The sequence below is a fragment of the Squalius cephalus genome (assembly GCF_949319135.1).
Source record: "Squalius cephalus genome assembly, chromosome: 23".
Taxonomy (NCBI): Eukaryota; Metazoa; Chordata; class Actinopteri; order Cypriniformes; family Leuciscidae; genus Squalius; species Squalius cephalus.
This window is the reverse complement of record NC_137144.1, coordinates 23748399-23761339: the sequence shown is the minus strand read 5'-3', so window position 1 is coordinate 23761339 and position 12941 is coordinate 23748399. Positions and strand designations below refer to the sequence as shown.

Below are 12941 nucleotides of genomic sequence, written 5' to 3'. Positions count from 1 at the left end.
TATATTTAAATAAGCAATTGACTTTTCATATTCATATTTTGTATTTTTGTTTTGAAAGCGCCCATCATCACTACATCCATGTATGTGGGGAGAGGAAACGGTAGGTGGCGGAATGGTGCGGAAAACACCAATACTCCAAAGAAGAAGAAGAAGAAGGAGAAGGAGGAGGAGGTCGAGAAAGTTACAGTAGCAGAGCAGAGTCGGTTGAACTAGTTTCAGCGAAAATATTTGCAGTAGAGTGAAGTTGAAGTTGTCTGGATTAATAATGAAACGCAGTTACCCCAGCGAGACAGAAAAAAGAAGAGACAAAAAAGAATGCATTCAAACTCCCCAAATTCTCTTCTTTCTTTTCTCACAAACTCCACGGCTATCAGTGAACACCGTCAGCGCTGCTGCAGCTCCTCTGCCGAAGATGAGTCTCACCTCTGGGACTGTCCCGAGTCCGGCCCCGGGAAATGACAGTAATGTGCCGGTGAGTGCAGCTCACGAACAACACTGACACAACAACAATAACACACCACAAATATACAACACACCACAGACACAACACACGACACAACAACAATGACACACCACAAAATATGCAACAGACACAACACAACACACCACAGACACAACACACCACACCACAACACACCACAGACACAACACACCACAGACACAACACAACACACCACAGACACAACACACCACAGACACAACACACGACACAACAACAATGACACACCACAAAATATGCAACACACCACAGACACAACACACCACAGACACAACACACCACAGACACAACACAACACACCACAGACACAACACACCACACCACAACACACCACAGACACAACACACCACAGACACAACACAACACACCACAACACACCACAGACACAACACACCACAGACACAACACACCACAGACACACCACAACACACCACAGACACAACACACCACAGACACAACACACGACACAACAACAATGACACACCACAAAATATGCAACACACCACAGACACAACACACCACAGACACAACACACCACAGACACAACACACCACAGACACAACACACCACAGACACAACACAACACACCACAACACACCACAGACACAACACACCACACCACACCACAACACACCACAGACACAACACACCACAGACATAACACACACCTCAGACATAACACACCACAGACACAACACACCACAGACACAACACAACACACCACAACACACCACAGACACAACACACCACAGACACAACACACGACACAACAACAATGACACACCACAAAATATGCAACACACCACAGACACAACACACCACAGACACAACACAACACACCACAACACACCACAGACACAACACACCACAGACACACCACACCACAGACACAACACACGACACAACAACACACCACAGACACAACACACCACAGACATAACACACACCACAGACATAACACACCACAGACACAACACACCACAGACACAACACACCACAGACATAACACACACCACAGACACAACACACCACAGACACAACACACCACAGACATAACACACACCACAGACACAACACACCACAGACACAACACACCACAGACACAACACAACACACCACAGACACAACACACCACAGACACAACACACCACACAACAACAATGACACACCACAAAATATGCAACACACCACAGACACAACACACCACAGACACAACACACCACAGACACAACACACCACAGACACAACACACCACAGACACAACACAACACACCACAGACACAACACACCACACCACAACACACCACAGACACAACACACCACAGACACAACACAACACACCACAACACACCACAGACACAACACACCACAGACACACCACAACACACCACAGACACAACACACCACAGACACACCACAACACACCACAGACACAACACACCACAGACACAACACACGACACAACAACAATGACACACCACAAAATATGCAACACACCACAGACACAACACACCACAGACACAACACACCACAGACACAACACACCACAGACACAACACACCACAGACACAACACACCACAACACACCACAGACACAACACACCACAGACACACCACAACACACCACAGACACAACACACCACAGACACAACACACGACACAACAACAATGACACACCACAAAATATGCAACACACCACAGACACAACACACCACAGACACAACACACCACAGACACAACACACCACAGACACAACACACCACAGACACAACACAACACACCACAACACACCACAGACACAACACACCACACCACACCACAACACACCACAGACACAACACACCACAGACATAACACACACCACAGACACAACACACCACAGACACAACACACCACAGACACAACACACCACAGACACAACACACCACAGACACAACACAACACACCACAGACACAACACACCACAGACACAACACACGACACAACAACAATGACACACCACAAAATATGCAACACACCACAGACACAACACACCACAGACACAACACACCACAACACACCACAGACACAACACACCACAGACACACCACACCACAGACACAACACACGACACAACAACACACCACAGACACAACACACCACAGACATAACACACACCACAGACATAACACACCACAGACACAACACACCACAGACACAACACACCACACCACAGACACAACACACCACAGACACAACACACACCACAGACACAACACACCACAGACACAACACACCACAGACATAACACACACCACAGACACAACACACCACAGACACAACACAACACACCACAGACACAACACACGACACAACAACAATGACACACCACAAAATATGCAACACACCACAGACACAACACACCACAGACACAACACACCACAGACACAACACACCACAGACACAACACACCACAGACACAACACAACACACCACAGACACAACACACCACACCACAACACACCACAGACACAACACACCACAGACACAACACAACACACCACAACACACCACAGACACAACACACCACAGACACAACACACCACAGACACACCACAACACACCACAGACACAACACACCACAGACACAACACACCACAGACACAACACACGACACAACAACAATGACACACCACAAAATATGCAACACACCACAGACACAACACACCACAGACACAACACACCACAGACATAACACACACCACAGACATAACACACCACAGACACAACACACCACAGACACAACACAACACACCACAGACACAACACACCACAGACACAACACACGACACAACAACAATGACACACCACAAAATATGCAACACACCACAGACACAACACACCACAGACACAACACACCACAGACACAACACACCACAACACACCACAGACACAACACACCACAGACACACCACACCACAGACACAACACACGACACAACAACACACCACAGACACAACACACCACAGACATAACACACACCACAGACATAACACACCACAGACACAACACACCACAGACACAACACACCACAGACACAACACACCACAGACATAACACACACCACAGACACAACACACCACAGACACAACACACCACAGACATAACACACACCACAGACACAACACACCACAGACACAACACACCACAGACACAACACAACACACCACAGACACAACACACCACAGACACAACACACGACACAACAACAATGACACACCACAAAATATGCAACACACCACAGACACAACACACCACAGACACAACACACCACAGACACAACACACCACAGACACAACACAACACACCACAGACACAACACACCACACCACAACACACCACAGACACAACACACCACAGACACAACACAACACACCACAACACACCACAGACACAACACACCACAGACACACCACAACACACCACAGACACAACACACCACAGACACACCACAACACACCACAGACACAACACACCACAGACACAACACACGACACAACAACAATGACACACCACAAAATATGCAACACACCACAGACACAACACACCACAGACACAACACACCACAGACACAACACAACACACCACAACACACCACAGACACAACACACCACAGACACACCACAACACACCACAGACACACCACAACACACCACAGACACAACACACCACAGACACAACACACGACACAACAACAATGACACACCACAAAATATGCAACACACCACAGACACAACACACCACAGACACAACACACCACAGACACAACACAACACACCACAACACACCACAGACACAACACACCACACCACAACACACCACAGACACAACACACCACAGACATAACACACACCACAGACATAACACACCACAGACACAACACACCACAGACACAACACAACACACCACAACACACCACAGACACAACCCACCACAGACACAACACACGACACAACAACAATGACACACCACAAAATATGCAACACACCACAGACACAACACACCACAGACACAACACACCACAGACACAACACACCACAGACACAACACAACACACCACAGACACAGCACACCACAGACACAACACACCACAGACACAACACACGACACAACAACACACCACAGACACAACACACCACAGACATAACACACACCACAGACATAACACACCACAGACACAACACACCACAGACACAACACACCACAGACATAACACACCACAGACACAACACACCACAGACACAACACACCACAGACATAACACACCACAGACACAACACACCACAGACACACCACAACACACCACAGACACAACACACCACAGACACACCACAACACACCACAGACACAACACACCACAGACACAACACACGACACAACAACAATGACACACCACAAAATATGCAACACACCACAGACACAACACACCACAGACACAACACACCACAGACACAACACACCACAGACACAACACAACACACCACAACACACCACAGACACAACACACCACAGACACACCACAACACACCACAGACACAACACACCACAGACACAACACACGACACAACAACAATGACACACCACAAAATATGCAACACACCACAGACACAACACACCACAGACACAACACAACACACCACAGACACAACACACCACACCACAACACACCACAGACACAACACACCACAGACATAACACACACCACAGACATAACACACCACAGACACAACACACCACAGACACAACACACCACAACACACCACAGACACAACACACCACAGACACAACACACGACACAACAACAATGACACACCACAAAATATGCAACACACCACAGACACAACACACCACAGACACAACACACCACAGACACAACACAACACACCACAACACACCACAGACACAACACACCACAGACACACCACAACACACCACAGACACAACACACCACAGACACAACACACGACACAACAACACACCACAGACACAACACACCACAGACATAACACACACCACAGACATAACACACCACAGACACAACACACCACAGACACAACACACCACAGACATAACACACCACAGACACAACACACCACAGACACAACACACCACAGACACAACACACCACAGACATAACACACCACAGACACAACACACCACAGACACAACACACCACAGACATAACACACCACAGACACAACACACCACAGACACAACACACCACAGACACAACACACCACAGACACAACACACCACAGACATAACACACACCACAGACACAACACACCACAGACACAACACACCACAGACATAACACACACCACAGACATAACACACACCACAGACACAACACACCACAGACACAACACACCACACCACAGACACAACACACGACACCACAACACAACACACCACAGACATAACACACACCACACCACACCACAGACACAACACAACACACCACAGACACAACACACAACAGACATAACACACACCACACCACACCACACCACAGACACAACACACCACACCACAGACACACCACAGACACAACACACCACAGACACAACCCACCACACCACAGACACAACACACGACACCACAACACACCACAGACATAACACACAACACACCACAGACACAACCCACCACACCACAGACACAACACACGACACCACAACACACCACAGACATAACACACCACAGACATAACACACACCACAGACATAACACACAACACAACACAGACACAACACACACCACAGACACAACACACCACAGACACAACACACCACAGACACAACACACCACAGACACAACACACCACAGACACAACACACGTCACCACAGACACAACACACCACAGACACAACACACCACAGACATAACACACACCACAACACACCACAGACACAACACACCACAGACACACCACAGACACAACACACGACACCACAACACAGACACAACACACAACACCACAACACACCACAGACACAACACACCACAGACATAACACACGACACCACAGACACAACACACGTCACCACAGACACAACACACCACAGACACAACACACGACAGACACACCACACGACACAACAACAACACACCACAACATATGCAACACACCACAACATATGCAACACACCACAGACACAACACACAACACACCACAGACACAACACACCACAGACACACCACAGACATAACACACCACAGACACAACACAACACACCACAGACACAGCACAACACACCACAGACACAACACACCACAGACATAACACACCACAGCACAACACACCACAGACACAGCACACCACAGACACAACACACCACAGACACAACACACCACAGACACAACACAGCACACCACAGACACAGCACACCACATACACAACACACCACAGACACAACACACCACAGACACGACACAACAACAATGACACACCACAAAATATGCAACACACCACAGACACAACACACCACAGACACAACACACCACAGACACAACACACCACAGACACAACACAACACACCACAACACACCACAGACACAACACACCACACCACAACACACCACAGACACAACACACCACAGACATAACACACACCACAGACATAACACACCACAGACACAACACACCACAGACACAACACACCACAGACACAACACACCACAGACATAACACACACCACAGACATAACACACACCACAGACATAACACACACCACAGACACAACACACCACAGACACAACACACCACACCACAGACACAACACACGACACCACAACACAACACACCACAGACATAACACACACCACACCACACCACAGACACAACACAACACACCACAGACACAACACACCACAGACATAACACACACCACACCACACCACAGACACAACACACCACACCACAGACACAACACACCACACCACAGACACACCACAGACACAACACACCACACCACAGACACAACACACGACACCACAACACACCACAGACATAACACACAACACACCACAGACACAACCCACCACACCACAGACACAACACACGACACCACAACACACCACAGACATAACACACCACAGACATAACACACAACACAGACACAACACACACCACAGACACAACACACACCACAGACACAACACACCACAGACACAACACACCACAGACACAACACACCACAGAAACAACACACCACAGACACAACACACCACAGACACAACACACCACAGACACAACACACCACAGACACAACACACGACACCACAACACACCACAGACACAACACACCACAGACACAACACACGTCACCACAGACACAACACACGACACCACAGACACAACACACCACAGACACAACACACCACAGACACAACACACCACAGACACAACACACCACAGACACAACACACGTCACCACAGACACAACACACCACAGACACAACACACCACAGACACAACACACCACAGACATAACACACACCACAACACACCACAGACACAACACACCACAGACACACCACAGACACAACACACGACACCACAACACAGACACAACACACGACACCACAACACACCACAGACACAACACACCACAGACATAACACACGACACCACAGACACAACACACGTCACCACAGACACAACACACCACAGACACAACACAACACACAGTTACATGTTAAGGGTTCGATTTTGACTGATATGCATGGTTTTTATTTATATATTTTTGCTGACAGATGTTAAAATGGTGTGTGTTTGTTTAACCTGCACAGATGCATCAGACAATCCTGAGGCGAGGACAAGATCCCCTTCTCTCCATTGAGAGATGCTCGGTGTGCTGCAACATGTACCACTGTGACTACTGTACAATGCTGCATAAACATTTACACGAGGCACAAAATCATGTTACAAATCACTATCGAAATGCTGTTCAACAGGAAGGTGTGTGTGAATTCATTTAAATTACTTTATACAGCTTAATTATACTGTGTGTGTGTAAGTTCATCAACCCTTCTGTGTTTCACATTTTGGCCTTGATCATTTCTCCCTCGAAAACATAATGACAAATGATTAATATCCCCTAGCCCAAGAATTATAGGCTCATTTATTTTATTCTTTTATGTTGCTTTTTCCCCTTATGTTCTTTTATCTCAATCTCTGTCTTATTTTATGTAGGTTTTTATCATTGTTAAAGGCGGTTTATCCCAAAACCTCTACAGGATCGCTGTGCTAAACTGTAAAAACTGTATTATTTTCCTAATGACTATTGTACTAATTCTTTCTACATTTTAGGTTTTGTCATCATCAAGTGTGGTCTAGGCTGCAGACAAACACCACACTTTCACTGCTGCTACTGCACATCAACATTAATCAGAAGAGATGCTCTGATTAAACATTTAGCAACTTGTAAAAATACATCATACAGACAGCCTCCACCCATAGTGCCGCCAGCAGCACCACCTCCATCCACAGCCAAAGTACCTCCATCAGAAATACCTCCAACCCCAACAGAAGGACCTTCATCCACAGCAGACGAACCTCCATCAGAAGGACCTCCATCCACAGCAGACAAACCTCCATCAGAAGGACCTTCATCCACAGCAGACGAACCTCCATCAGAAGGACCTTCATCCACAGCAGACAAACCTCCATCAGAAGGACCTTCATCCACAGCAGACAAACCTCCATCAGAAGGACCTTCATCCACAGCAGACGAACCTCCATCCACAGCAGACGAACCTCCATCCACAGCAGACAAACCTCCATCAGAAGGACCTTCATCCACAGCAGACGAACCTCCATCCACAGCAGACAGACCTTCATCCACAGCAGACGAACCTCCATCCACAGCAGACGAACCTCCATCAGAAGGACCTTCATCCCCAGCAGACAAACCTCCATCAGAAGGACCTCCATCCACAGTAGACAAACCTCCATCAGAAGGACCTTCATCCACAGCAGACAAACCTCCATCAGAAGGACCTTCATCCACAGCAGACAAACCTCCATCAGAAGGACCTTCATCCCCAGCAGACAAACCTCCATCAGAAGGACCTCCATCCAGAGAAGACAAACCTCCATCAGAAGGACCTCCATCCACAGCAGACAAACCTCCATCAGAAGGACCTCCATCCACAGCAGACGAACCTCCATCAGAAGGACCTTCATCTACAGCAGACGAACCTCCATCAGAAGGACCTCCATCCAGAGCAGACAAACCTCCATCAGAAGGACCTCCATCCACAGCAGACGAACCTCCATCAGAAGGACCTTCATCTACAGCAGACGAACCTCCATCAGAAGGACCTCCATCCACAGCAGACAAACCTCCATCAGAAGGACCTCCATCCAGAGCAGACAAACCTCCATCAGAAGGACCTTCATCCCCAGCAGACAAACCTCCATCAGAAGGACCTCCATCCACAGCAGACAAACCTCCATCAGAAGGACCTCCATTCCCAGCAGACGAACCTCCATCAGAAGGACCTCCATTCCCAGCAGTAGCACCATCGTCAGCAGTAAGAGTACGTGTCCGGCAGCAAATCAGGGTGTCTTGCACACACTGTGGCATTTAATTAAATAAAAGGAACTTGCTGGTTCACATTAACAGAAAACACAGGCACAACACTTTGCTTGGAAGATTTGATTTCCAGTAATATTGAGGATGAATGAAGTTTTTTTTTTTTCCTCGTAATTGCAAGTTTATATCTCACAATTCAGACTGTATAACTTGCAAAATCGAGTTTATATCTCACTATTCTTAGAAAAAAAGTCAGAATTGTGACTGTGAGTTATAAACTCAGAATTGCAAAAAATAAAGTCAGAATTGCAAGATATAAACTCACAATTCCAAGAAAATCTAATCAAAATCAGAATTGCAAGATAAAGTCGTAATTACTTTTTTGTAATTGTGGGTTTATATCTCAAAATTCTGGCTTTCTCCATCAATTCCGAGTTTATACTTCAAAATTCGGAGGAAAAAAGTCAAAATTGCAAGATAAAAAGTCACAATTTCCTTTTATTATTATTTTTTATTCCATGGTAGAAACAAGCTTCCATAGATTCATACTATTGATAGCGCATTAATTGAGCTAGCTACTGTTTATCCAAACGGTGCACTTGAAAAACAATACACAGGTGGACATTGCCTATGGCAACTTTTAGCAAGTGTGGTCAGTGTGTGTATAAATAAGAAGTTGTCATATTTTTTAAACATTTATTTTTGCTGACAGATGTTAAAATGGTGTGTGTTTGTTTAACCTGCACAGATGCATCCGACAATCCTGAGGCGAGGACAAGATCCCCTTCTCTCCATTGAGAGATGCTCGGTGTGCTGCAACATGTACCACTGTGACTACTGTACAATGCTGCATAAATATTTACACGAGGCACAAAATCATGTTACAAATCACTACCGAAATGCTGTTCAACAGGAAGGTGTGTGTGAATTCATTTAAATTTCTTTATACAGCTTAATTATACTGTGTGTGTAAGTTTATCAACCCTTCTGTTTTTCACGTTTTGGCCTTGATCATTTCTCCCTCAAATTTGAAGGTAAAAACATATAATTAGTGGTGCTTGCAAAGTAAAGCATCACTATTATCATTTCACATGCTTAAGCTGCTTCTTCCATACAAATTTCAGCTTCTAACACTGTTTAATGGTGGGATGTTTTGACTCAGATTGGCAAATGGTCTTTAAATATCACTCTTTAAACTGTACAGCTGTGTCCTAACACCAACCAAACTTATTCTTTCTACATTTTAGGTTTTGTCATCATCAAGTGTGGTCTAGGCTGCAGACAAACACCACACTTTCACTGCTGCTACTGCACATCAACATTAATCAGAAGAGATGCTCTGATTAAACATTTAGCAACTTGTAAAAATACATCATACAGGCAGCCTCCACCCATAGTGGCGCCAGCAGCACCACCTCCATCCACAGCCAAAGTACCTCCATCAGAAATACCTCCAACCCCAACAGAAGGACCTCCATCCACAGCAGACGAACCTCCATCCACAGCCGACAAACCTCCATCCAGAGCAGACAAACCTCCATCCAGAGCAGACAAACCTCCATCAGAAGGACCTCCATCCAGAGCAGAACTTCCATCAGAAATACCTCTATCCCCAGTAGAAGGACTTCCATCCCCAGTAGACAAACCTCCATCAGAAGTACCCCAATTCCCAGCAAAAGGACCTCCATTCCCAGCAGTAGCACCATCGTCAGCAGTAAGAGTACGTGTCCGGCAACAAGTCAGGGTGTCTTGCACACACTGCGGCATTCAAATAAATAAAAAGAACTTGCTGGTTCACATTAACAGGAAACACAAGCACAACACTTTGCTGGGAAGATTCGACTTCCAGTAATATTGAGGATTATGTTGATTATGCAGATGTTTTGCAGTTTTATGTTTTGTAAAAATAAAAACTTTAAAATCTCATGAAAAGCAAATGTTGTGTTCTTGAGACGTAATATACTAAAATGAAATTTAGTATTATTAATATTTTGTTTATTAAAGATTGACTGTTAGCTGCACATTTTGGATGATCAAGAAATAATTATAAATAATTTCAGCAACATTTGGTGTGGCGTATTGCTGTAATTAACTAGAAATGATTCGAATGAATTCACAAATAGCCTTAAAAAACAAGGCAAGAGAGCACAGATTACTTTTAAGTTTATTCACGCAGTTCGTCACATGCTGAAAAATCATAACAAATATTAGAGAAAGGTAAGGCAATATTATATTATTATATGCCAGCATCTAAAGTTCCATGCAATTCTCTCTCTCTCTCTCTCTCTCTCTCTCTCTCTCTCTCTCTCTCTTTTTTTTTTTTTTTTTTTTTGCAGCAATAAACATGTTTTTCATTAGGTTAGTGTTCGAAGGGCTTGCAGTAATGTTAACAGCCAGTGAGTGGCGCTTGATTGGCGCCTCACTAAGTTCACAGAGGTGGAGCTGGACGTCAAGCCCCACCCATTTGGCTTTGCGCCACTTGAAACGTATGTTATTGTCACGTGGTACTTGTTAGTTTTCTCAACGCTGTATTAGGATGGCCCAATCACAGCCATTTGTGATTATTGGATAAGAGTAATTATTATTTTATACTTTTTTTTTTTTATAAGGAGTTCTGTGCGGATTTCAATGTAATCATCATTTGAAATTTTATATTTAAAATATTATAAACCGACTATCTTATAAACAAATGTCTCCGATAACAAACAAACGTCTTAAAATTTAAATAAATGCAGCTAAATGCGCCCTCATAACTATTTGCCTCATTGTCATTGGTAATAACGCCAGCATTTGTCACTACAAGGCATTGCACTATCTAGATGAGTTACTGTATTCGATCGGATTTGTTTTGAGTTGACTAG

General features: G+C 45.3%; 1 protein-coding gene across 1 annotated transcript; it reads left to right on the top strand.

Moving 5' to 3' along the window:
* The first annotated feature begins 92 nt into the window (after window positions 1-92).
* Window positions 93-12008, top strand: LOC307151850 (uncharacterized protein). The gene is made up of 5 exons (XM_079860053.1): window positions 93-472; window positions 8333-8501; window positions 8853-10084; window positions 10829-10997; window positions 11328-12008. Exons 1-5 carry the CDS (start codon window positions 266-268, stop codon window positions 11930-11932), a joined length of 2382 nt encoding a protein of 793 aa, XP_079716179.1. The 5' UTR covers window positions 93-265; the 3' UTR covers window positions 11933-12008.
* Window positions 12009-12941: the final 933 nt, after the last annotated feature.

Coding starts and splice junctions, on each gene's coding strand:
- LOC307151850 (XM_079860053.1), top strand. CDS start 266: ATGAAACGCAGTTACCCCAGCGAGACAGAAAAAAGAAGAGACAAAAAA. Junction 8,502..8,852: donor AAATGCTGTTCAACAGGAAG/GTGTGTGTGAAT, acceptor TCTACATTTTAG/GTTTTGTCATCATCAAGTGT. Junction 10,085..10,828: donor CACCATCGTCAGCAGTAAGA/GTACGTGTCCGG, acceptor TAACCTGCACAG/ATGCATCCGACAATCCTGAG.